The 27407-nt window shown below is 54.3% G+C and overlaps 1 protein-coding gene across 1 annotated transcript; it reads left to right on the top strand.

Annotated features, from left to right (window-relative positions):
• Window positions 1-545: 545 nt before the first annotated feature.
• Window positions 546-27283, top strand: Necab2 (N-terminal EF-hand calcium binding protein 2). The gene is made up of 13 exons (XM_052166565.1): window positions 546-755; window positions 3519-3543; window positions 5505-5613; window positions 7758-7783; window positions 7914-8011; window positions 17671-17807; window positions 20040-20158; window positions 20295-20374; window positions 22407-22460; window positions 22934-23046; window positions 25563-25640; window positions 26359-26450; window positions 26818-27283. Exons 1-13 carry the CDS (start codon window positions 546-548, stop codon window positions 26844-26846), a joined length of 1170 nt encoding a protein of 389 aa, XP_052022525.1. The 3' UTR covers window positions 26847-27283.
• The last annotated feature ends 124 nt before the right edge of the window (window positions 27284-27407 follow it).

The following is a 27407-nucleotide window of genomic DNA, read 5'->3' as shown; positions in this document are numbered from 1 at the left end:
AGACTGCTGTCCAGCCCCAGGCCCCCTATTCAGGTGTCTTGAGTCTGACTCACTTGCACAAGTCTGTGTCCTGCTCTGCCTCAGGACAACTAGCGTCCGCGGGTGGAGGAGGGGAAGAAGGGACTCCGGGAGAATCGTCCGGCAGAGGGCGCTCGGGGCTCGCCGGACACCAGTACCACGGGGGGAGGGGACCGGGGGTCAGCGATACCCTGGCGGGGACAGGGGCACAATCCTGGGGGCCCCCACCCTCCTCCACATCCACCCTAAGCCCCGGGTGAACGAAGCCATCCCCCTCTGCGGCCGTGCCAGGGTCCGGTCGCCGGGCCCCCGCCCCCGCGGGCAGTCCCCTGCCTCCGCTCTTGGCCGGCGGGGTGGGGGTGGCGGGCGCGGAGCACGTGGCTCGGGGTCCGGGGAGCCCCCCCACCCCCGGCACTGGCGGTCCCCGCGGTGTCCGGGCCGCGGGGCCGGCGGCGGGAGCGGCGCGCGCGGGCGGGCGCGGGCAGGGGGCGCGCGGGGGCGCGGCCGGGCGGGGGTCGGCGGGCGAGATGTGCGAGCGGGCGGCGCGCCTGTGCAGGGCCGGCGCGCACAGGCTGCTCCGGGAGCCGCCGCCGCAGGGCCGCGCGCTGGGCGGGCTGCTGCGCTGGGTGGGCGCCAGGATGGGGGAACCCCGCGCACCGCTCGTCCCCGACATCCCCGTCGCGGACCCCGGCCCCGGGCCCGCCGCACTGCGAGGGGGCACGGCTGTCATCCTGGACGTGAGTATGCGCGGGACCCTCCGCCCAGCGCGGCTGGGTGCCAGTCCGCACCCAGGACCCGAGGACCCTCTCCACCATTCACTCCCTGCCTGTTCCCGCATCCCCGCATCCTGTAGCCGAGACCCTCCTTGGCGCGGGGACCCCCCGAGTGCAAGCCCCAACTCTCATTGCTGCTGAGGCGCCTGTCCCCCAACCCAGACCGCAGGATCCTCTTCATGCCTCTCTCCACTTCATCTCATTTCCACATCCCATAGCTGGGACCCCTTCTCCCCGCAGGGACACCCCCTCCAAGCCCCCAACTCCACCCGGACCGTACGACCCTCACTTCCATCCGCTTCCTTGCATTCCCATATCCTATGGGACCCTCCTCTGCGCGGGGACCTCCATCGCGAGCCCTCCCACCACCCCATCGCGGCTGATGCTTGGGTCCGCACCCAGACCAAGGACCCTCTCCTCAGTCCCTTCCCTCCACATTCCCGCTTCCACTAATTCCACAGCGCAGACCCACCCTGGTCCCTCCCATCGCGGCTGGGGAGCCTGTCCCCACTGGGCCCGCACGACCCTCCACATCCCCTCCCTTCACATTCCCGAACTCCCCCTCCCCGCCCCCATCCATCCAACAGCCTGGTCCCCCAGAGCTGCCGCTATTCCCCCCTTGGGGTCCTACCCAAACCCTCACTTGAGTCCCTAAGACTGGGACAAGAGCTGGGCAGTGCCAGCCCCCTCCTCTCTATCCCGGATTCTTCCCTGCGCTGATACTTCTCTGACACCAGCCCCACACACAGCCCCAACCACCACCGCTGCTCTCTTCTCTCAGGAGGAAGTTGAGGCCCCGTGCTGTGCCACTTTGCAAATGAAGCCCCTTCCCCACCTTCTCTCTTTCCATAGAATGCTTGGACCTAGGGGTCCTCAACCCGCAGCTCCACCCTGAGCAGCTGTCCCTCACTCTTTTCCTGTTCTTTCCTCCTAACTCTTGGACCCCAGACTGACTCCTCACCCCACCTTGTTCCTCATGCCCCACACAGCTCTCCCCCGCCATGCCCCTGCCCCCCGCAGAGTGGGGGTGACATATAGGCAGGGGAGGGTTGGTGGTCCATGGAGGGGCTTCTGGAGGATGGCACTGGTCCCAGGAGGTGCCTGTACGTGTTACGGGGTTCTGAGAGAATCAGAGTGTGTTCATGAGTTCGTGTGTGTGTGTGTGTGTGTGTGTGTGCATGCGGATGTGTGCCACACACCCCTACAAGTATCAGGGGACTAGAAACCGTGTCCCACCACTTTGCTTTCTTTGCTAGAAGCTGTGGGTGTGTCTGGGCAGGAGGGCTTTGGAAATGGGTGTTCTAGTGCCTCTGTGAACACACACACACACACACACACACACGTGCGAGCGCACTCACACACATACAGATGTGTGCGCACACAGCAGGATCCAGGCAGAGTCCAGCTTGCCCCCTTTCAGGGAAGCCTTTTTCTCCCCTCTCTCTGCACTTACTGCCCTGTGCTGGCTGAGTCTTTCTTCCCCTGCGGTGTGGGTGAGGAGTAACGGGGAGGAGCCGATTTACCTGGCCTCACTTGGGGCCACATCAACCTAGTCATTCCGACACCCAGGCCTCTTGAGGTCAAGGGGTATCCAGAGAGCACACAGTTCCCTTGTCCAGTTGCTTGTGGGCTGTAGGTGAGCAGAGCCATCTGTCTTTTGACTCAGGGAGACTTGAGGAGTGGCATGCCTTGTCTGGCTTAGCAGATCCCTGACAGACCTCTCTGAGTCTGGGGAAACCCGGGGAGTTGGAGGACCTGGGCATGCTGTAGGCTGACTTCTCCTTCCGGATGAGGGAGCCAATTCCTCCAGGGCCCTGGGCCGGCTCAGACTTACAATACATCAAAGCCACAGGGGTTGATTAAAAGACAATCCTGATTCAGTCGGTCCAAGGTCGGACATCAAATCCCTTTTCTTATAAGTCTGGAGGTCTTAGCAGACACTTTGGTCTGTCAGGAGCTGCTGGGTTATGGTCTGAGCTGAGTGGGCTCTTGGAAGTGCCCTGCAATTATTAGAACAGCCTCTTGGCCCTGGGCACCCAGCCCCACCACCACCACCACCACCACCACCGCCATCAACTGATTTTAAGGGATTCAAATGTCAGCAAAGCAGGAAGTGATTTTGTCTCAAAGAGCAGGTCCCATGTTAGGACTGCTCCCCATCCCATCTCTGCAAGTTGCAACCAGTACATCCCTGCCTGCCTCTCCCCCTATCCCATAATGATGCCATACTTCTTGTGGGCTGATCTTGTCACCAGGTTTCAAGATCACCTCCTTCAGAAGGAACCCAGGCAAGCCAGAGCAAGGGGAGGTGGATCCTGGAAAGAACAAAAGGAAACGGTGGGAAGGCGTGGTGGAGCTCTCGTGGGCCTCTGAGCGTGGCTGGGTGCAGCTGTGTACTCAGCGATGGAGGAGTCCAGGGGGATGAGTGTGCACACACCTGCAGAGATGCATGTGGGTGTGCGTGAGTGTGTAGCACGAATGTGCGTGTCTGTCAGCGGCCGTGGGCAGGCTGGCAATGTTGTGGGAGAGGGATTGATAGCTTAGGAAGGGTGGGGAGGGCCTCTGCCTGCTGCAGTCTCTCTACCCTGGGTCCCAGCCTCGAGGTCTCCTGGGGAAGTCTGGGCGTCCAAGCCTCACCCGAGCTGCTCCTGGGAGCGAGAGCTCAGCTGGGTCTCAGGGCACCTGCCCAGGCTCATCTAGGGACTGACTCCAGCCTCCTCTCTCCAGATTTTCCGCCGCGCGGATAAAAATGGTGAGTTTCCTTCCAGGTGCTCTGCTGCCTACACGCTCTCTGTCCCGATGCTTCATGGGAAAGGGCTAGGGGGTGGGGGCATGGACAGCTATGGAGCTGAGGGTGAAGAGAACAAGAAGTCCAGAGGCCAAGTCCTGTCGCTGTTCTGTGCCTCAGTTTCCCCTTTTGTAAGCTGACGTGGTAACAGCTGTCCTATGTTGCTCAGAGCCTTGGGGCAAGGTGAAGAGATGTATGTGGGTGAACTACAACTTTTCAAAAGAGAACCAGAGAGTGCAGTGCTCATCTATGAAGGAAGTACTGACGAGGCCCCTCCCTATCACCTGCCCTGAGGCCCTTCCCAAGTGGGCTTCAATTCAAGGTGGCTCCAGCCTTGACAGCTCCTGTGTCCTTCCTAGGTGCCGTTGTTAACTGTCCCATGTGGTTGTGGAGTGGGGATGGAGCTCTTTGAGATATGAAAGGGCAGGGGAAGAGGCTTGGATTAGGATCATTACAGAGGACTGTTGCCCTCTTTGGGACTGTCCCAGGGATGATACGCAGCCTCCCAGGCCTTGCAGTGAAGGACCACCTGCAGAACGCAGGGATGTAGGGAAATCAAGTTGTACTGAAGATGTGGTACCACTGTGCAGAGCCTGTGCTACCCGGAAAAGAGGCCTGGCCTCCACCCCCGACACAGGTCACAGGAGTGTCAGTTTCAGCTTGCAGCAAGCCTTAGACTGCGCCCACCGGACCCCCCATCACTCCCACAGGCTGGGTATTAGGACTTGTGTTCTCAGTGAGGTCATTGTGCCCAAAGCACGGGGGGGGGGGGAGGCCCTCTACCAATGTATGCAAGATGCCTTCCATCATGAGCACAAGACTGTGTGTCTCTGGGAGGCTCTCATGATAAAGACTAGTTTGGGTGTGGTGGGCATGCAGTAGCTGAACCCCGAGGGAAGCCTAGTATGAGAGTCCTGACTGGCACCCCTGGGTATCACTAGAAGACTGGCACTGATGGGTGGCAGAAGGGCGAGGACCAGCCAGCCTTCCCATCCCGGGATGTGAGGCTCACAGGCTCTTGCTATTTGAAAGGTCATTGCGGCAGGCTGGGCTCCTGCTCATTAGCAGCACCGCCTGCAAACAGCCCTGCTTGGGTCATTGGCAGAAGCTATGAAGCCACAGGATAACTTGTCTTCCCTAATTGGACCAGAGGCCAAGTGGAGGATATTTTCCTCTTAATAGCTCATCTGTGCTCATTAGGCCTGTGGCTAGCACCCAAGGTAAATGTCAGAAGACTTGTGATCAGAGGATCTGCAGGCCCTGTCTTCCAGCTTCCTGTTCTCTCTGGGTACAGAGGACACTGAGGTACCATCCATGAGAAGCAGGTGGAAGCAGTCAAGAAGGAAGCTGGACCTGGTGTTGGCACACCCGATGCTATGCCCAGGACAGACATGACTAATCGATTGCAGCACACATTTGTTGAGCCTGTTATTGGCCTCAGTTTTCCACGCAGCCCAGCTACTCCATGACAGGAGGAGTCACTGACTACCCCTCACCAAAAGGGTGGGGGACTGTGCTGGCACCTACTATGTGATACAAAGTCCTACTCTAGGCTAGGTTGACTGCTGTTGACTTGAGGAAAGATGGAGTAGAGGGACAATCCTCAGATATCCCGGAGCCAGGACCTGGGGCCGGGGTTGAGCGTGATCCCTATAGGCTAGTGGCATCAGGTTAAGCACATTACTTAAATAGTGTCTGTGTCAGATGTCTGAGGGGAGAGCAGAAGGGGCGATTGCCTGGAAGAGAGCATGGGAGTGTTTGCTCCCCAGAAACCAGCTTCCATTGCCTCCGATGTTTTGGGATTACCTGACAATGGGGAGTTTGTCAGCTGAGTCATTGGTGCTGGGGACAGGCTGTGGGCTACCATGTGCTTTTCTCTTGGAGACAAACAGCCACTTGCTTCCTTGCCTATCTATCCATTGCAGATGACGGGAAGCTGTCCCTGGAGGAGTTTCAACTCTTCTTCGCAGATGGTGTCCTCAATGAGAAGGAACTGGAGGGCCTCTTCCACACCATCGATTCAGACAACACCAAGTGAGCCCAGACTACTGTAGGGCACCGTGGGGGTGTATGGGCTCCTCCCTTCTCCATAATGCCAAGGTCCTGTTTAAAGTGCAAGAGGCCCAGAACGCCTCTGACTCAGTAATCCAAAAGTCAGACCTGTTTGGCCCTCACTGCCAAGCTGCGTGAGCCTGATGTACATGTGCGTGTGCGTGTGTGTGTGTGTGTGTGTGTGTGTGACTGCCACAAAGTCTGTCCTTTCTGAGCCACCAAGAGGGGAGAGTCCCTGGGCCTGCTGTATACACAGGACTGATGGGAAATTGGCCGTGAGCCTGCCTGCTACCTCTCCACTCAGTTCTAATCCTAGTACTACCCCAGGATCAACTTTCTAAGATCCTGTCCCTGTGAAGCCCCCTGTAATGTGCAGGAATCCCAACTCGAGCCTGAACCCCACTTCTGACCTTGGAGCAAAATGAATTTTTTTTTCTGCAATCCACTCATGACTTGAACCATAGCTCAGTCTCACAGGACACCTGGTCTTCGGAGCCAACCTAAGTGTGCACTGTCCTTCCCTCATCTATGTCTGATGCTCCTGACTTCTGCCTGGGTGGGCAATGGCCACCTGGTTACCTTCCTCTGCTCCACTCCAGGGGTGCTAGGGCAGGTTGGATCACTTGGGGGGCCCAGAGACTGGTGGTGGTGTGGGTACAGTTACTGCCAGGTCAGTTTGCAGCTTGCTAGTAAAGTGGTAGCCCACAGCTGAGGCTGGGGACCTGACAGGCTGTGATTTTCTGGCCGTGCCTCTGTAGGAGTGACTTTGGTCTGCATAGCAGAGCAGGGATCTCTGTCTCCAGACTACCTGAGATCTCAGCTTCTGTGCAGCCTTCTGGGCACACACTGAATCACACATTCTTGGGATGCATAGACAGACAGATCTCTGAGTTCAGGGCCAGCCTGAGTGAGTTCCAGGACAGCCAGGGCTACACAGAGAAACCCTGTCTCAAAAAAAAAAAAAAAAAAAAAAAAAAAAAAAAAAAAGAGGTTGCCCTGGAGACTGGGGTGGTGGACTTACTTTAGGGGAGGGCACAGTTCTGAAGACATTCTGGAGTCTTGCCTCCGATTTCCTGAAGTAGAAACTACAAATGTTTAGCAGCCTCTTGAGTTGTTAAGCCTTTCTGACCCAGACAACTCCCACATCGGAAGCAACATTTCAGGCGGTCTGAGGAATTCCGGGGCAGTCACCAGCCTTGGAATCCACACAAAACTTTTACCCAGATGTCTGCTGCTGAGCATGGGAACTACTAAAGTCAGTCCTGGGCCAGGGCAGAGGCCAGGCCTAGAAAGGAGGCATGAGACCCCACCCAGACCCTGCCTGGTCCCTCTGCCGCAGCGTCTGGTGCTGATGCCTTCACATACCTCCCTCAACCCTGAGCAAGGACCAGCCCCTTCTCTGCTTTGGTCTAAGGAGTGAAGTTTAGGGCTAGAACGGAGGCTGACTCAGGGCCCCAAGAGTCCCAGGAGGGGTAACGGTATTGTTTTGGCAGGCCCCCTCTCCCAGCCCCACACCTGACTAATCCCATCTATTCGTGATAGGGCCATAGGCCCGGAGAGAAATGCACAGCCAGAGATGGTGGCATAGGTTTGTGACCGCAACACTCAAGACGCTGAGGCAGGTGGATCATGAGAGTTCCAGGTCGGCCTGGATTACATAATATAATCTTGTCTCCAAATAAGGAAAGGAAACAGGCTGGGTGGTGGTTGCGCATGCCTGTAATCCCAGCACTCTGGGAGGCAGAGGCAGGCGGATTTCTGAGTTCAAGGCCAGCCTGGTCTACAGAGTGAGTTCCAGGACAGCCAGGGCTACACAGAGAAACCCTGTCTCGAAAAAAAAACAAAATCCAAAAAAACAAAAATAAATAAATAAATAAATAAATAAAAATTTTTTAAAAAATGGAAAGGAAACAGATCGTGCTGGGCAGGCAGGGGGCTCACCCTCCATCTTTTTCTACCTTCTGGGAAGTGGGGCTCACATCAGTGCCTAGGATGATGTGGGAGAATGGGTTGCAAGAGTTTTAAGGACTGCACAGAGGACTGACTTCTCTCTCTCTCTCTCTCTCTCTCTCTCTCTCTCTCTCTCTCTCTCTCCTTTATTCCCTCCCTCCTTCCCCCCTCTACAGTCATGTGGACACCAAGGAACTGTGTGGTAGGTACCTGGATCAGCAGCAGCCAGAGGAGGGCAACGCAGTGTGGGGCTAGGTGGGGCTGGTGGGAGGGTCCCGAGGAGAGGGGTGGAATCCTCTGTGACCCCTGACCTTTGCAACCTCCCACCTCAGATTACTTCGTGGAGCACATGGGAGATTACGAAGATGTCCTGGCCTCCCTGGAGACTTTGAACCACTCAGTCCTGAAGGCCATGGGCTACACCAAGAAGGTCAGTGGGTGTGGGTCGTACCTTCAGGAAGCTAAGGCCTGAGTGCCAGTTTATTCTAGATCTTTCCGATCATTGTTGTCCAAGGGTGTCTGGATGGGTGGTGACAAATGTTGACCACGGGCTCGCTGAGGGGCGGAGATAAGTACTGAGAGGAACATCTTGGTGGATAGCCCTGTCCTGTGGGCTGTGCATCAGACTGTAGGGGCCTTTCCCAGGGTCAAGGCTGGCCTGCAGTGGAAGCCTTGTGAGGTAGGAGTCCCCGAGGGATTGGCTCCTTAAGGCACAGCACAACAGCACAGACCTAGGGATCCGGAAGTGGGGATTGCAGGTTTATCCATCTGAACTTGACCCAGGAGTGCAAAAGTATCTCCTAAGTGGCTAGCCCATATGCAGTAGAACACTACTTCATGGGTCTGGTCCGTGAGCAGGTTGAAGGACTGCAGTGTTGCTTTCTTTGTGTGAAGCAGGAGCGTCGATATTCCAGGCCTTGGAGGAACTGAAGGAAGTGGGTCCTCTGAGCTGCTGAGTGCAGGACTGTGTAGGTCAATACCAGCTCCCTTGGCTTCTGACACAGCCTGTGCCATGCCCCGCCCACAGAGGGCCGGAGGGCCCCTTCTTGCTGTGCACGCAGATGTTGCCGAGTCTGAACCCCCCATACACACACACACACACAGACACACACAGACCCACACAGACACACACACAGACATACATACACAGATACACACAGACGCACACACATAGACATACACACAGACACAGACACACACAGATGCACACACACACACAGACATACACATACACACACAGACACACACAGATATACACACAGATGCACACAGATACACACACACAGCTGCACACACAGTTGCACACACAGACATACATACACAGACATATACACACAGATATACACACAGATGCACACAGATGCACACACACAGACACACACAAACACACACACACACTGCCATTCCAGCATTATGCTTGCTTTGCACGTATTTGAAGACCCTGCAAGATCTCCTCTGGAGGGCTGTCCTGGTGGCAGTCTTGCTGACAGCCCCAGTGTCCATGGCGGCTGGAGCATTAGCAGGGTGTCCCAGGCAAGGGTGCTGTTGCCTGCAAGAGGGAGGGGAGATGGATTGTGTAGCAAGCCCTCCCTTGACCTCTCCCTCCCTACTAGGCGCAGAGCCCTGTCACCAGCAGGCTGTAATGAGGCACTGGGCCCTCGTTAGAGTGGTCTGCTTGCTCTTTGATCATGGCTCAAAGGATCAGAACCTCCCCATGAAGGAGAGGGGCTGAACTCCCCCCAGGAGGTTCAGCCTAGCCTCAGCCACTGTGGTGTCACGAGGACCCTGCACATGTGACCTCCGGTGGTCACGGTGGTCCTGGGTGATGCGGGAACATCCTTACAGGGCCTGATAACAGTCACTGAGTATTTCTCTTCTTCTCATCTGTCTCCTAGCTGGTCTGTTTGTAGAAAAGCAGCTCACGGGTGTTCTTCAGTGCTTTCTTTGCACGCTGACTGGTTTATATGTGAACTTGACATGACCTAGGGTTATCCACGTTGATCTCGGTTGAGAAGATTCCCCCAGCAGATTGGCCTGTGGCATTTTCTTGATGCATGGTTGATATGAGAAAGCCCGGCTCACTTTGGGGGTTGCGATCCCTGGGCTGGTGGCCTTCGATGCTGTAAGAAAGCTGGCTTGGGGTGCAAGTCAGTGAGTGGGCACTTCATGGCTGCTGCAACAACTCCTGCCTTGGGTTTCTGCCCTGACTTCTATCAGTGGACAGTACTGTGGAAGTGTAAGCCGAAAGAAACCCTTTCCTCCCCAGTTGCTTTTGATCATGGGGTTTTTGCATAGCAAGGGACACCCTAACTAAGGCACCGTTCGGTCCCTGGAGGTAGCTGAGTGCCTTGATTTCTGATGCAGTGACCTCTGTCATGGTTAGCTGGGTTAGCCTCCTGCATGCTGGCTAGCCTTGGCTCCTCTGGTGCCTGTGGTGCATGTGACATATTCCCCAGAAACGAACACACCACAAAGACGCCAGGCCCCAGTTTTTCAAGTACATGTCTCCGGCAGCATCTTTCCACTAATTGCAATATTAATGCCAGCTCTTATTTTAGAACGCTCTTCAGTTCAGCCTGTGCAAGGAAAAATATGTTGTTGCCTTCCCCTTTGTTCCGTCTTGTCTTGGGCGATGGTGAGGAATCTACTCAGATGCCTGAGGGTGTGTGTGTGTGTGTGTGTGTGTGTGTGTGTGTGATCTGATGACTTCACCTCAGCCATCGATGGGTGGATTCTATTTTTAGATTCCGTCATATTGAACAGTCCACGCTCGGCGATGCACTCGCATCAGAGCGCCATCCTTCATCAGCCCTCACTCGGCTCTGTCACCCACGGAGTGCCTTCTCTTTGCATTGGGAGTTGAGGTGGGACAGCGGCCTAGGGAGCAGGTCACATGACTGGACATCTTCTGTATGAGTCACCGTCCCTGGTACATATGGAAGTGGGGTTTTTTTTTCCTATTAAAAAAACAAAAATGGATCCAGAACTCTTGGGTCAAGGGACTGAAAGGGAAGGGGCTCTTGTCTTTTTTTTTTTTTTTTTTTAATTTGGTTTTTTTGAGACAGGGTTTCTCTGTATAGCCCTGGCTATCCTGGAACTCACTCTGTAGACCAGGCTGGCCTCGAACTCAGAAATCTGCCTGCCTCTGCCTCCCAGAGTGCTGGGATTACAGGCATGCGCCACCACCGCCTGGCGGCTCTTGTCTTATTATTGTGTGTGAGGGGTAGACATCTGTGCATTGTGTGTGCCAGGAGTCCACAGGAGCCAGAACAGGACACTGAGTCCCCTGGGATGGAGCCACAGAGGGTTGGGAGCCACCATATGGGTGCTGAGAATCAAACTCCAGGTCTCCTGTCAGAGCTCTTAACCACTGAGCCACCTCTGCAGCCCCTGTCGCACGTGGTTTATAGCCAACCCTAAGCTTAGCCATTTCCTTTCTGGAATCTTCCCTTTCCTCTTTATCGAGTCTGGACACATTTGCTTTCATGATCGATTATGCACGGCATGTTCTTGTGATTCCTTTAAAAAGTCTAAACTGTTATTTGACCAAGACAGACACTTTCTGCAGAAAAGAACAATTAAAAAGTCCTTAGGCAGTTGCGAGGTCGGGGCTGTCACAGTTTCAGAATACTTCAGAAATGGCTCCATTTCCTCCAAGACTTGACCCCTCCCTCCCTCTTTCTCTTCCTCCCTTCCTCCCTCCATCCTGCCTTCCCTTCCTTCTCCTTTTCTTTTCTTTTCTCTTCTTCCTTCTTTCTTTCTTCTTTCTTTCTTTCTTTCTTTCTTTCTTTCTTTCTTTCTTTCTTTCTTTCTTTCTTTCTTTCACTTGTTCATTTTCTTCAAGATGGGGTTTCTCTGTGTAACCCTGGCTGTCCTAAAGTTCACTTTGTAGATCAGGCTGGCCTCAAACTCAGAAATCCACCTACCTCTGCCTCTGCCTCTGCCTCTGCCTCTGCCTCTGCCTCTGCCTCTGCCTCTGCCTCTGCCTCTGCCTCTGCCTCTGCCTCTGCCTCTGCCTCTGCCTCTGCCTCTGCCTCTGCCTCTGAGAGCTGAGATCAAAGGCATGCACCACCACTCCGGGCTCTTCCTCCTTTTCTTTCATGTTGCTTGTTGACCCAGGGTCTTGCTGTGTAGACCAGGCTGGCCTCTAACTTACCATACTTCTGCCTCAGCTTCTTCAGTCCTGGGAGTAAGGGCATGTGACACTTCCAACTGTCTCTGACAGTCTTGTCTATTTTAACTAGCTGTTTCTCATAGCCAGCCCCCTACACTTATTTAATGTGTGTCATGTTTGCTAATTTATTTGTGCTTCTTCTTCTTATAATTCCTGTTCTCTGTCGGCTTGGGTTCATGGTCATGACTGGTCTTTTCTCTGTCACGTGAATGGAATGCTTTGGTAAATATGAAAATTTGAAATACAAACCATTGGCCTTAGGTATGTTCACGGCCATCACAGATGCTACCATGCAGTGTCTTTGTCCCCAGCATTTTCTGAACCATCTCTTGCATTCACTGTCAAGACATATGGCCAGGGTCATAAAGACAGATGACCAGTAAGCTTCCTCCCCATCATGTCTTGTGTGGACCCATATTTTGGCCACCTGACACTTTGTCACAGGAGACTAAGAGGAATATGTGGAGACTGTGGGACATCAGACCGGAAAAAAAAAATGTTGTGCCTTTGTTGGGAAACGCATGCAGCTAAAAACATACTCTTTAAAAATACAAAGCCAGTCTCTTCTGCATGTTAGAGTGACATCTCTGAGATGCTACAGCTTCCTTTGGAGAAGTCAAAGAACTGTGTGTGTGTGTGTGTGTGTGTGTGTTGGGGGAGGTGCCTGTATGCAGGTGAGTATGTGTGTGAATGCACGCATTCATGCTGGTGTGTGTGCATGTGCATACGTGTGTGGGTGTGAGTGTTGCTTCTCTCCTTCCACAACCATGGGTCCTGGGGATGGAACTCAGGTTGTCAGAATTGGCTACAAGTGCCCTTGCCTGCTGAGCCAGCTCGCTGGCCTTATTATGATTTTTCTAACACATCTTTCTTGTGGAACAGCAGAGAGCTAACTTTTCACACTAAATAGTATCTTGTCGTTTAATTATTGTTTATTTTCTTCTGTATATTTTCATCAATTTTGTTTGGTGCATTTAGACTTTTATTGTATTTTGTTATTATACCAAATCATAGGTATTCAGTAAAGCAAGGTTCAGAATACAAACTATGATGTGACAGGTTCAGGTCATTCACCCAGAACCTCGAGGACAGAGAAGGTTTTGGTGGATGATATTGGCAACTTTTAATGTGTGGTTCTTTAATTTCTTTAAAATTTTTACTTTAAGTGCCCTCAAAGGCCAGAAGAGGGTGTCAGGTTCCCCGGAACTAGAATTACAAAGGGTTGTGAGGCACCCTATAGGTACTGGGAATTATACCTGGGTTGTCTGAAGAACAGATAGTGATCTTGACCACTGAGCCATCTCTCCACACCCAATATTTTTAATATGCTGCCAGAAAATTTTTATTTGCTTCCTTTTACCAAATATTTTAACACTTTCCCTGTAATTTTTTATTTATTTATTTATTTATTTTTCAGGCAGGGTCTTATCCCAAACCCCTAGATGGCCTTGAACTCACAGAGATCCACCTGCCTCTGCTCCCAGGTACTGGGATTATAGGTGTGCCTCAGTCAGGGTTTCTGTTGCTGTGATGAAACACTACGGCCAAAGGCAAGTTGGGGAGGAAGTGGTTCCTTCGGCTCACACTTCCACATTGCTGTTCATCACTGAAGGAAGTGAGGACAGGAACTCACGCAGGGCAGGACCCTGGAGGCAGGAGCTGATGCAGAGGCCATGGAGGGTGCTGCTCACTGGCTTGCTCCTCACGTCTTGCTCAGCCTGCTTTCTTAAGGACCCCAGGACCAGCAGCCCAGGGGTGACAATACCTACATCGGGCTGGGCAGGTTTGCCAGTAGCCTCATCTTATGGAGGTGTTTTTCTCAGTTGAGGTCGCCTCCTCTCAGACGACTCTAGCCTGTGCCAAGTTGAGGTAGAAGAACAGAGCATGCGGTGTGTGCTACCACATGTGGCTGGGAGCATCTCTTTAATACTCCTACTTGAACTCACTTGTTTTTCATTTGTGACTGGGCATATTAGTTGATTTCTAAGACCTTACTGTTATAAATATATCCATATTATATATAAAATACATATCATACCATGGCTGACACCCAATGCTTACAGATCTGCTCCCTCCCTGCTGTAGCCTTCAGGGGCAGTGAGCAGGCGTGGAGGGTTACTGGGCTAAAGAATATGAAGAAGAGGCTGGGCAGATGGCTCAGTGGTTACAGATGCTGCTCTTCCAGAGGACCCGAGTTCAGTTCCCTGCCCACAACCCCTCTGACTCCCGCTTCCTCTTCTAGCCTCAGCAGGCACCTGCAGACACATAAAAATAACTCTTAAGAAAGAATACGAACAAGTTGGATGTAGTGATACACACCAGACATGCTAGCTATTCCTGGGGCAGGGGGATTGTTAGGAGTTCCAAGCCAGTCAGAGACCCTGACTCAAAAAAAAAAGAATATATGAAGAGTCGAAACCTCTTGATACTCAGCCAGCCGGCTTTATATGACAGCTGGGTCCCTGTCCCCAAGGTAAGCCAGGCTCACAACAGCCTCCACTCCAGCCCTGAAGAATGTAATAACAGCCTGGCCGCACACGGAGTCCTCCGCCTCCTTATCTCTTGCCGTGTTTTCTCATTTAAGCGCTATCGTCCTGGCGGCATTGCAGCTGGCCCTGTCTGCCTGATTGAGTGTGATTGCAGAACCTTCTGCTCCGGCTTCTCTCTGCAAAGCCCTTGCCGCTCTGATGGGGTGCGCCCGGCTGCCTCTTGTTTAATCAGCTCTGGAATGGTGGGGGGGCGGGGGAGCGACCGTGAACGCCTTTCTTCATAACGAATGTTCCCTCTCGAATGTTCGCTCTCGGCTGATAATTCTTGCTCTTCCTGCTCAGCTCTGGTCTTTCTTCACCTCTTTCACACTCTTCTTTTTGATAATGCTTCACGCTCTGCTTCATTGATTATGTATGGCTTAGAAGATTAAAAAAAAAAAAAACTTCACTTTTATCTCAGTGGCTTCTGAAGCCGGGCGTGGTGACATACACGTTTAATCCCAGCGTTTGGGCAGCAGAGGCAGGTGGATCTTTGTGAGTTTGTGGCCAGCTTGGGCTGCATAGCAAATGCGGGCTAGCCTGGGCTATACAGTGAGACTCTGTCTCAAAACAGACACATAAGCAAGCGCAAGCGCATGTACGCGCATGCACACTCACACCCACCGCCCCCAAGAAACATCTCTGGAAACATCCTAAATCCTATTCTTAGGCCATAAAAAACACTTCCTGTTCACTTTGGGAATTCTGGCATGCGAAGATAGAATCTCAATAGTTTATTGGCTTAATTTGGTCATTGAGGTGGCTCAGCGGGTCAAGGACTTTGTCGCCAAACCTAAGGACCTGAGTTCAATCCCAAGAACCTACATGGTGAAGCGAGAGAACAGATTTTCCCAGGTTGCCCTCTGACCACCATACAGGCATTACGGCACAAGCACACATGTGCGCGCACACACACACACACACATGTACACATGTAAATAAATAAGTCTGAGTGAACTGTTAGTGGCTAATAGGTCTCCTTCTTCGCCTCTGAAGCCACTGCTCACCTACAGCTTCCCTCTTGGGGGACACTTCCCTGTGGCTGAAGCATGGATGTGACTGGAGATTCTCAATGGCTGTCTGTAGAGCCATCTGGCAAATCAGAGTGTTCCACAGGGCATGCAGAACAGCCCTCCTGACCCTTCCACTGAGGAGCCGCTCTCGTGACTCTTGGCGGAGGAGAAAAGGGTAATGTCTTCATCAGCTCCCTAAGAAGGTGGCCGGTCTTTGGAATTCCCATTTATTGCATTTGGTGACTGCCTTGTCAGGCCCCCGTCTGATTGTTGTGAATGAGCATATGTCCCACTCCTACCCTATCCAGAGCCCGCCTTTCTCCTGTGGGTTTAGGGTTTTGTTGTTGTTGTTGATGTTTGTGGTGGTGATGGTGGTGGTTTTTACCCTGTTCTGTTACCATGATCATTTAGAGGTATTCAGTTGTTGGAGTCCATTGCTCCCTAGACCCATGGCTAGCCAGGTTGTTAGAAAGCCAGCTAGAAGATGCTTCTTCCTCAGGCTAGGATGACTTCTCCAACAGGGTGTGCCCACAGTGGCCCAGAGCCAGGCCTCGGGACAGAATGTCCACCTTCGCGTACCCTTGCTGCGCCGCCCCCACGCCTGTTCCTTCGGTTCTCTGTCTTCCTGCTTCCCAATGTGTAATTATTGTTAATTAATTCCCAGTCAGAGTGATGGATAGTTTAATTTGCTTTCCTTGAGAGCCCTGCTTTTCCCTGCTTTGCCAGGGACTGGGCAGCCTTCCAGTGTGCAGAGGGAGGGGTGGCTCCAGAGGAGGGGACGTCTCGGTCGTCGAGGTCCAGCGCCTCTCCCCAGTGCTGGTTACCTCTGCACTCCGAGGAGGCTAAGAAGTCAAGCTTCTCTCCGCACCTTCTGCAGAGTCAGGAATCACAGCAAGGGACGTCAGTGCCAGTCTGGCCAGGAGAGGCTCCGCCATGCACCAAATGGCAGAGCCTGCAGGAGAGCCCCTCGCCCTTCTCTCTCCAGAGCCTGCTCCTCACCACATGCACCCACCCACCCACTCCTCTGCTTTGTCCCTGATTCCTGAGCACAGGCTTTAGGGGATTTCCTGGGGAGCCATTCAGCCCTCTTACCAACATAATTCTCTTTAGTAGCTGTCTGAGTAACAACATGAAGACTCAGAGGCACTAAGAAGTTTTCTTGTAGAAGAAAGAAGGGAGCAGAGGCCATCTCTCATGGTGCTTTCTGCCTACTGCAGCAACCAAAACACCATCATCCATAATTGATGGCACTGTTACCTTCTCCCTAACCATCATCACCACCATCATCACCATCCCCATCCACATCATCATCACCACCACCAACATCATCCCTGCAACACTATTTATCATTAGCACCATTACCACTCCCCGCACTCCCTCATCAAAACTGTCATGACCAACATCTCTAGTGCTGTCTTTACCATTGGCAACATTATCACCACCATCATCACCACCACCATCATCACCACCACCATCATCTCCACCACCATCTCCACCACCATCATCTCCACCACCATCATCTCCACCACCATCATCACCACCACCATCATCTCCACCACCATCATCACCACCATCATCTCCACCACCATCACCTCCACCAACATCACCACCACCACCATCATCTCTACCACCATCATCACCACCACCATCATCTCCACCACCATCATCTCCACCACCACCATCATCACCACCACCATCACCACCACCACCATCATCACCACCACCATCATCACCACCACCATCATCACCACCACCATCATCTCCACCATCATCTCCACCACCATCATCACCACCACCATCATCACCACCAACATCATCTCCACCACCATCATCTCCACCACCATCATCACCACCACCATCATCTCCACCACCATCATCTCCACCACCACCATCATCTCCACCACCATCACCACCACCACCATCATCTCCACCACCACCATCACCACCACCATCATCACCACCACCATCATCTCCACCACCATCATCTCCACCACCATCATCACCACCACCATCATCTCCACCACCATCATCACCACCACCATCATCTCCACCACCATCATCACCATCACCAGCATCGGTTCAGCAACAGCAGTGTCACCATTATTAATCCTGTCACACCGCTACCACCTTCATGCCCAGTGTCCTCTCCTGTCACCAAGGGGTAAGATGTAAGATAGTACCACTGCTCTCTGGGCTTGCAGAGGTGATCCAAATGAAACCGGAGTTCCACCTTTGGCCTCTGGAGGTGGGGACCTTGCGGTTTCTAAGATGCAAGAGAACGTGCAGGTTCCCTCCGTGCAAAGGTAGAGCCATTAGGCCAAGGTGCGCCCGGCCCCTGAGCCCACTCACCTCTGGGTTTTCTCCTGATCCCCAGGTATATGAAGGTGGGAGCAATGTGGACCAGTTTGTGACCCGCTTCCTTCTGAAGGAGACAGCCAATCAGATCCAGTCGCTGCTCAGCTCTGTGGAAAGCGCTGTGGAAGCCATCGAAGAACAGACCAGCCTGATCCGGTGTGTCTGTGGGACATATTGGGGTACCACAGCAGCCTGATTCTTTGTGCCCCTCAGGTCTGGGTGCACACATCCCTGAACCTCTCCGTGGGTTCCCCAATTTCTCCTCCTGCAATCTCAGGACAAACTTGGGACCTAGAACCCGGGTCATGAGGCTTACGTGGGACAGGATGTGCTTAGGAGAATGTCTGGTATGGGACGTGCACGCCTGAGACGCACAGATCTTACCATAGTTTTTGTTCACATGGCAATGTCCTGCTGCCCCAGCTGCTTCTGAACACTGGAAACCAGTTTGGGAAGTGGGATCTGGCTGCTGCAGGTTGGGAACACAATGCCACATGCCGGAAGTGTAGTGTGTGAGGGAAGTGTCTTCCTATCAGGAACCCTGTGGGTCTCCAAGGGCTACCTTGTTACCTGTAGATCTAGGAAGGCTGAGGCAGCTACTGAAGGCAGGGTGGGACCAAACTAAGGAGACTCTGGAGAGGGATGGGGCTCAGAGTGTTGCTCTCCAGGTGTGCTGGCAGGCACCAGAGGTTTCTCATGGACACTGGGTGCTGTGTGTCTGGTGTCTGGACTGGAACACTTCAGTCTTTCTACCTAAGAAGGGCCTGCTCAGCTTTGAGCCCCGCCCCTGTGCTGCCTGTAGCTAGCTGAGCACACTCCTGTCTCCTCAGAGCACTAAAGGAGAAAGGGGAACAACACACGGGTGGGCAGTTGCCAGGAAGCCCAGACCCATGGCCTTGGCTTTCTCATCGTGCCTGGTGGAGAGTCACAGTGTGACCAGGGTGTCCTTTTTGCTATGGGGTAGGGGTTGAGCAGGTGAAATTTGGTCAGTGAGGACCTCCATCAGGTAGGGGTGTGAGGGGGCTCTTAACGATACCGTTGCCAAATATGTTTGCTCTCAGCACCCAGAAGTACAGTTCACGACCCTTCATATATGGGCAGCTTTGCCATCCCGAGTCCCCAGTGTCAACAGTCACTGTTCTGGGAACAGACAGCTTTCCCTTTATTGATTTATTATTTTATCATCTTCCTCACAGTCACCCCTTTTTCTCCTGCTGCAGACAGATAGCAGCGCGCCTGTCCCACAGGGAGGGAACAACCCTGGGGTGTCAGTGGAAGGAGTGGGTGGTGTGTCTCAATGGAAAATCTGTTCCACACCCACAGACACCTCATGCTGGCCCACACATCAACGCTTCTGGCTTCCAGGCCCCGAGTTCCCCAGGGCTGCCCTGTGTCAGCACCCCCAAGGGTGCTGTGTTCCAGGAAAAGCTTTTATGCAGACCCCCCGCTGCTTGAGGCGCCTCCCACTCAACCCTTCACGGTCTGAGGGACACCGCATTTGTCGCTGGCTTATACAGACTTTGTGATTGACAGCTCAAAGCCTCCACTAGCCTTGTCTCTCTGAGGGAGCTGAGACAAGGAGGCCTCAGTCCAGGAGACAGGCTTGTTAAGTTTTCAAGGATCCCAGGAGACAGGTTTTAAAATGCACCAGAGGGTTCAGAGGCAGGGTATGGGGGTGTCAGCCACACACCCTGTTGATTGGTAAGCCTTAATTTTGCAAGGCCCCCTTTGTGGTAAGGAATTGATTGGCTGCTTCCCCCTGCAGTTTTGGAGACCCTGCTGGGTGCCAGTCGCTGTGCTAGGGGCACAGCATGCCTGTTGAGTCTTGTACATTGGAGGAAGGATATGTAGGCTAGAGAGACCGAGTCTGACTCAGGCCAGGCTCCATTTTTTTGTTTTTTGTTTTTTCTTGCTGCCTTGTTTGGGGGTCGGGGTCTACTGACACAAAACCAGGTCTTCCATCACAGCACAGTGGCCTCTACTGAGATAGGAAGGGAAAAAGGTAAATGGTGTCTCCTCAGCCTGGGTGTAGCCTGGACGTAGCCTGTTCTGGCCGGAAGCTATCAATTATGAGGTCTGCCAGATAGATGCCTGGTCCAGCTCTACCTCAGCCATGGAAATGAACCTGTGAGGCACAGAGGCCTGGACTGGAGAGTCTGGCATGGAGCTATGCTATGGTCAAGTCACCTGCCTCGTGGATGGTTTTACCTCCTCTGAGAAAATGAAGGCCCCGCCACCCATCCTGCAGATGTAGGGTCCACAGGGCAGGTCCGGGCACATTTCAGGACACGGTCAATGCTTTGTAAGCGCACGGTGAAGGCAGTAGAGGTAGCTGTGGTCCCATAGGGTGCCCTCATCAACACCACGTTCCTCCCTCATGCACTACAGACAGGACCACTGCAAACCCAGCCATGCCGTCAACGAGAGCCGCTACGGAGGCCCCACTCCGCCCTACGTCCCCAACCACAAGCTTCCGGCCCCGGAGCCGGTGAAGAGCCTGCCTGTGGGTGAGAGAGCACCGGTGGGCACTGCCCTCCAGGGGGGCCCAAGTCATCTGCACGGGGACCTAGCCTGGGGGCCGGGGCTCTGCCCGCTCAGCACGGCCCCGCCCACCGCCAGGGTCTCTCACTCTCTCTTTCTCAGCCACAGGGGAGCCAAAGGAGGAGGGGCTGGAGAGCCAGATAAGCCGGTTGGCAGAGCTGATTGGCAGACTGGAGAGCAAGGTAGGCCCGCCCCACCCCATCGCACCTTTTTCCCAGCCTTATCCAGTTTAGAGAACGCCCTGGTGGGTTGTGGGTTGTAGATTGTCAGACTGGGGCCATGGTCCTTCCTGACTGTGGGAGGGCAGGCAGCGGAGAGTAACCCCGGGGGCCTGTGCTGTGGATATTTCCAAGAACGCTGGCAAAAAGCAGGTGCGAGAGGGATCCAGGGACGATGGTCCGGGGCACATTCCAAGCTCACCACTTACTGCACTATGGGAGGATGGAGCAGACCAGCCTTTCTAGAGACGTTTCTACGGACAGTATATGACCCACACACAGTATTCTCAAAGGGCTTGCAGACGAGCAGGCTCAGGGGTTCCTCTGCTGGAGCTGGGATTCTGGCTGCTGTCCCGGTTAGGATCTGACATAGTGCTGTTTTGCACAGCTAGTCACCCTTTACCAAATTCCCCACACATGTGCGCGCAGGACTCCTCCGCACCTGCCTACACCCAGCGACAGGTGTGTCAGAGCCCTGAGATTGAGGTAACATTCCTTCAGCTTTGGTGTATTTCTTTGGCAACGAACTCTGGCACTTAGCGGGGCTTGCGTGTTCATTCTGAGCGACTCATGGGAGGGAGCCACGGGCCTTCTCACTGGAAGGCGGTCTGATGGGAGGAGAGGCAATCCAGTCCGGAAATGTATCGCCAGCTGCAGGGCTGTGGCTGAAGCGAGGGTCATCCCTCCCACACCTCTTCTAAGCCTGCTGCCCCGGGTGAGAGCAGCGCGGTGGGGGACCTTGTGCCCGGTTGTCATAACAACTCAGTGGGGGCCCCAGGAGGGAGGCGCTTTGAAGCTTATTTTTAGTACCTCAGTCGCCCTAACAACGAGGTTTGCTGGTAACCAGGAGCACCTAGGCGTCCTGGAGATGGGGCGGGGTCCTCCGAGGTCTCTGATTGGCCTAAGCACAAACATGGGCGGATTCTGGCTCCGCCCCCCATGTGGCCAAGCACCGCCTCCAACTGAGCATGGAGGGCAGTGGACGGATCTGCATCCCACTGTAGAGAGGCCAAAGGGTTCCTGATGAGACTCCAGCCTTCCAGGAGCCGCCCGAGTGCCTGTTTAAGTGACAGAAACAAACCTGCACCTGCAAACAATTCTTGTCCACCGGGCCCTCTCTTGAGATGTGTGGACAAGCAGTCAAGGATGGAGATGTGATTCAGGGGCAGGCCCTTATAGAAACGAGCCCTCTTGCTTGTTTACACGCTTGCCGCTTGGGAGGGTAAACAGGCAGGGGGGTTGGGGTTGTTGGGAGATCCACACTGAAGGAAGAAGAATGGATGTCTTCAGGTGGCGAAGAGAAATGGTTTAAACCCAGAGCCTACTGCTTAGCCCTCTTGGGGGACCTTTGGGGCCCGGGGTTCTGTGCTATGATGTAATGACTGAATATCAGTGTGTGCGCTTGGGCGCCAGGTACTGGTGACCCGCGGAGCTGGCAAGGCTTCTCCGTCCCCAGAGCACAATCAGGCAGCAGCTGGCTTGGGGAGGCTGGGAAATAGGATGTAAGTGGAAAATTTTCGGTTCAGGGCTTTGTGGGAGGTGGCGGCGTGCAGGCCACCCTGTGTATACCATGGGTTTATGGGGAACCCGAGGTCACTGCTACGGGTGAGGTACGCGCATTAGGGGATCTTAGGACTCTTAGGAAATCATGGTAGAAACAGGGTCCTGATTTGGGGGGGGGGCCAGGTGCCTGTTACTAAGATTTTCCTGCCCCAGCCACATATGCCAAGTTTATTGGGGCCCATCTTTGTCTCTGAATCTCCCAGGCCTTCAGAGGCCTGGACCAGAACCAACTCTTCGCCATTATTTTAGTTCTGTGGTTCTAGGGTCCCCTCTCAGACTTGTCTATGCCTGGGAACTAAGTAGTTGTCCACTAGGCCTGGCCCTGGGAACCCCACTTCCATCCTGGGAGACTTCAGAAACCCCTACCCTGAGAGTGGTCTTGGGGGCCTTCCTGGAGGCGGCCTTCATCCCAGGCATGACTGCTTTGTTCCAGACCCTGGCGTTTGATCTACAGCAGCGCCTCTCAGATGAAGAAGGCACCAACATGGTGAGGCCCTCCCTCTTCACCCCTCTCCTCTGACCTATTCCTCTAGCTCTCTGGCCCCCCTCTCTGCCTGCCCCTCCCCAAGGGGCATGGTGAGCAGAGACTTCAGGACTGATTTAAAAAAAACAAAAAGCATCTGTCCCAGCTCTGAGTCCAGCCTGTCTGGCCTATCTGGCCTGTCCAGTCATCAGAAGGTGCATTTGTCAGAAAGGCAGCTTACTGGTCACAGGCTGTGCCTCTTGGTGGGGCTTCCTGCAGCCTTCTTACTTACTGCCCAATTTGTAGGGACCCTACGGGGACTTTACCCTTTCAGGCCTGTCACCTTTAGCTGATTTTCGCATGTGACAATAGAAAGTGCGGTGGGTTTTTTTATTTTGACCTCTCCGAAGCAAGGTGCAGGCTGCCGGGATTGGTTCGGTGCCCACGTGGCTGGGGAAGGGCCTGGCGCACGTGTTCACGCCCACTCTGGCTCGCAGCACCTGCAGCTGGTCCGGCAGGAGATGGCCGTGTGCCCCGAGCAGCTGAGTGAGTTCTTGGATTCCCTGAGACAGTATCTCCGGAGCACCGCTGAAGAAAGGAACTGCTTTCAGTAAGTAAAGAGAGCTTCCTGTGGGGGAAATGGGGGAGGCTAGGGTCTCTGGCTGGAGGGGGGTGGGGGGTGGGACATAGCAGAGCCAGCCCTCTCCTAGGGCGGGCGTATATGGAAAGTCTAGAAAGTGGGAGCTGAGCTTCATGCCAGCTGTAGGAAGTATGGGTAAGTCCACCCCCAGGCCTGGCTTCCTCATCAAGCAGTTTGTCGGGAGGGTAAACGGTGTGCTGGCTGAGGCCGCTCTGGTTCCCACTCCACTCACCCAGTGTGACCACTGTTATATAACACAGAGCCTGACCCAAGTCAGTGCCTGCTTGATAAAGGGGAGACGCTATAGCCTCCAGGAGTGACATGGCCTGCGTCTTCTAGACTGCAGGCCGCCTGCTGTTTGTTACCACTCCTGTCCCACTACCCTGGGCAGCTCAGCAAGGCAGAGCAGGGGACTGTGGCCACCAGTGAGGGGTCAGTACATTGCCCCCATCAAGAAAGGGTGACGGTGGTTTGACTGGCCAGAGGAATGGCTGAATGGCCTAAGGAGGGCTGCCAGAGGCCATGCATTGGAATGGCATCATCAGGGGCCAGGTCAGTCCTCCCTGTCTTGTGTGTGAAGATAAATAGCAGGGCGACAGGGAGAAACCACACTCAGGTGAGGAGGGGAGCCCTGGTCTGACTGATGTTGGGGGCAATGATGGCTCTTAAAGGAAGAGAGGGAAGAACTCCACCCTGTACTCCAGGCACCCCTTTTCCCTCACCTGGGCCTTCCTGCTTTGGTTGCACCCCCCCTCCCAAGTCCTTCTTGAAGGATGGGACCCTGAGCTACACCAGTGCACAAGGTTTCCTCTCCATGTGTCCACCATGCTGTGCCTTCCTGCCAAAAGTTCCTTCATGAGAAACCATCATCAGCCAGGCAAAGGCAGTCAGTCACCAGGCTGGCAGTCACCAGGCTGTGAGCCACACTCTTATGCAGCCAACTGTCCGTGGTAGCCAGAGACCAGAGCAGGCACCTGCACGGGCTGGCATAGGCTGATGCTGTCAGGCACACAGCTGCCCCTCCACTCAAGGACCCTGAGCTGTGCATGTGATTCTAGGCTGGTGCTTAACAAATGAGCCAACATAGGGGCAGCAGCCGGGTTCCCTCACAGCCTTCACCCTAAAGAGAGTCCCTTCTTGTGGGGCTCAGGTGCACTTCTGCCGCATGTGGGAAAGGCAGGCATCAGGGGGGCTGGGAGGATCTGGAGAGGACAGGGACTCCACCAGAGCCCACATGGTCACACCACTGCCCCAGCCCCCTCTGAGATGGAGTGACATCCGGGTCACTCTGGGGACATGCCTGGATGCAGGTCAGTCTGGGACCTCCCTCTTTTCAGTCCCCATCTGAGCTTCCTGGGGTTGTCTTAAGACCGAAAGACAGAAAAGAGACTAAGGCACAGACTGTGTGCTTTGGTTTAAAAACCCAGGTATTTTGTATGCGTGTGTGTGTGTGTGTGTGTGTGTGTGTGTGTCTGTGTCTGTGTGTGTCTGTGTCTGTCTGTCTGTCTGTAGGTCAGAGAGAGGTCAATGTAGGGGATTGTTCTGAGATGAGTGCCTGGCTTGTGTGCGTATGTGTACATACCAGAGGCTGGGGTGTGGAAAGTTCATGAGGTCTGTCTTAGGGTTGCCGCTGTTGCGATGAAATCCCACAACCAAAAGCAACTCGAGAAGGAAAGGGTTTATTTCATTTGCATCACTGTTCAGCATGAAAGGCAGTCGGAGCAGGAACACGGAGGCAGGCGCTGATGGCGAGGCCATGGAGGGGCGCTGCTTACTGACTTGCACAGCCTGCTTTCTTATAGGACCCAGCCTGGGGATGACTCCACCCACCGTGGGCGGGGCCTCCCACATCATTCACTGAGTAAGAAAATGCCTTACAGGCTCGCACACAGCCTTCTGGAAACCTTTCTTTTTTGTTTTTCGAGGCAGAGTTTTTGTCCTGGAACTCACTCTGTAGACCAGGCTGGCCTCGAACTCTGAAATCCGCCTGCCTCTGCCTCCCAAATACTGGGATTAAAGATGTCAGTTCTGTCCTCCACTGTGTAGGTCCTGGGGATCAAACTCAGTCTCTTGGTCAATGTTTCGAGCTCCTTTGCCTGCCGAGCCATCTTCCTGGCCCCAACATTGTTTTCTTGAGTCAGGATCTTTTCTTGAGACAGGATCTTCAGTTGTGTGCCAGCTGGACCATTTCTCCACCCCTCAAAACCAGGCGTATTTTGGGGGGGGGGGGTTTGGATTTGGTTTTTTCGAGACAGGGTTTCTCTGTGTAGCCCTGGCTAGCCTCGAACTCAGAAATCTGCCTGCTCTCGATGTGGACCATGGTGCTGAGCCAGGGGGCCTGGATGCTCCTGGAGGCTGGAGTCATGGTGGTCTCCGAGTCTCCAGCTCCCATTGCCCTGTGGAAGACCAGAAGGAAGAGGCTCAGGGCTGTGGTGTGCAATGGGCAGTCACTGGTGGCCACACATGTGCTTGTCACTTCCCCGCAGTGTTGCCGCAGTGAGGATGGCCGACGGCCTAACCTTCGTCATCTATGAGTTCTGGGAGACAGAGGAGGAGTGGAAGAGGTTGGTGCAGCCCTGTCCCTACCCCATGCCAGGAGGTGGGGCTGACTGTCTTTAGGCTCCTGTTTCTTGACCCTGAGGAAAGGGCGGGGAGGACAGTGAAGAGCTGTCACCCAGAGGCAGCCGGGTTCTGAGACACTGAGACCCCTGACCCAGGTTCTCCATATGGCACAGTACATGTAAATCTCCGCTCTAAGGACTGTCTCAGTTTCCCATAGCCTCCTTGCCTGTGTCCTGGAGTCTTGCTGTCAGTAGAGCTGTTGAGTGTCCTGGGGCTGGCTAGCCACAAGGCTGGTTTAGCGCACAACAGCCCAGACACCTCGCTGACCTCCCCAGATCGAGCCATAGTCCTGCAGGGGGTTCTAGTTTCCCACGTACAACAAGGACAGAGGGGGTCACTTCTGCCCCTGTTCTTGCCTTCAGGGAATACGAAGGGCCATGAGACTGAGGACTTTGGGGTGCAGTGAGCACAGAGGCTCACTCCTATGGCTACAGTGCTGTCTCCTGCAGCTGCAGCTGATCAGGAGGGGAAAGGCCAGGGCTAGAGGTCTAATCCTGTTCCCGTGGGCAGGCTAGGGGCAAAAGATTCCTGGATGGATGCCCCCAAGGTCACAGGCTCTCTCCCAGACAGAGCAGGACTAGATCTGGGCCCACACCTAAAGCTCCCCTCATCCCCACCTCCAAGACACACCCTGGACTAACCTGTGCTCCCGGCTCGCAGGCACCTGCAGAGCCCCGTGTGCAAGGCCTTCCGACACGTCAAGGTAGACACGCTGAGCCAGCCTGAGGCGCTCTCCCAGATCTCTGTGCCAGGTAGAGGGACAGAACAACGCGTGAGGGTGGGGTACCCCGTATCTCTAATCAACACCAGCCTCAGAGAAGGGCCTCCTGGGCCTACAGGGAGTTCTTGCTCCTATCAGGAATCCTGGTCCAGATGTAAGCCCCTGACCCAAGGCTTGGTGTACAGACAGGGACACCAGTCAATGCAGATGGGGGCTCACGGGAGAAGTTCACCGCACTCCTCCCTCTGGGGCCTGCGTGAGCAGCGTGGGGTGACAATGCCTGGCGTACTCTGCCCAAGGCTGCTTTTCTACCTCTAGCCATCCCAGCCTCCAGGGAAGGGACCCTGCTTCTCATAAGCCCAACCACTGACCGCCATTTTTCTCTCCCCTGCTCACAGCTGCCTGGTGCACCTCTGGCCGAGACTGAGCCCATCCCTGTTAAGAAGCCCTCCTACCACCCCCTACCCCTTTTCTAGAGACTTTGGTAAACAGCTGTCTTTTCAATATACTAATCAAAGGACTTATATTATTCCCCCCTGCTGTGGCATGGAGGCGGCCCATCCCCTGGCGTCCCCACACCTGACTAGACCTGGCAGAGTACTCCTGCAATGCTGGCGAGGCCACAGTTAGTAGGGATGGCTTCTCACCCCAGCCAGCCTCTGGTGTCCCGGACTCTGAATAGCTCAGGCCCAGCAAGGCCCACCTCAGGATAGGCCTGCTCCTCTACTTCTGTCCTCTTTGATGGCCTGCTACCTAGTAGGAGCTGTGACCCCGTAGTACCCAACTTAGGCTTGGGTAAAGCCCAGGTCCCCAGCACCACGCTAGGCCCACAGCCACACTACCAATAAAGTCTGGTTAGGAACAGTGCGTGTCGTGTCTCTGTCCCTTTCCCAGCTGCAGGAGTTGGGAATGCCATTGTGGGCGGTGCAGAGCCAGGGTGGCTCTTGGCTCTCCCTTAGCCTCAGCACTCCTAGTGGTTAGTGGAGCC

Source organism: Apodemus sylvaticus, chromosome 21 (assembly GCF_947179515.1).
Source record: "Apodemus sylvaticus chromosome 21, mApoSyl1.1, whole genome shotgun sequence".
Taxonomy (NCBI): Eukaryota; Metazoa; Chordata; class Mammalia; order Rodentia; family Muridae; genus Apodemus; species Apodemus sylvaticus.
This window is presented reverse-complemented; position numbering and strand designations above follow the sequence as displayed.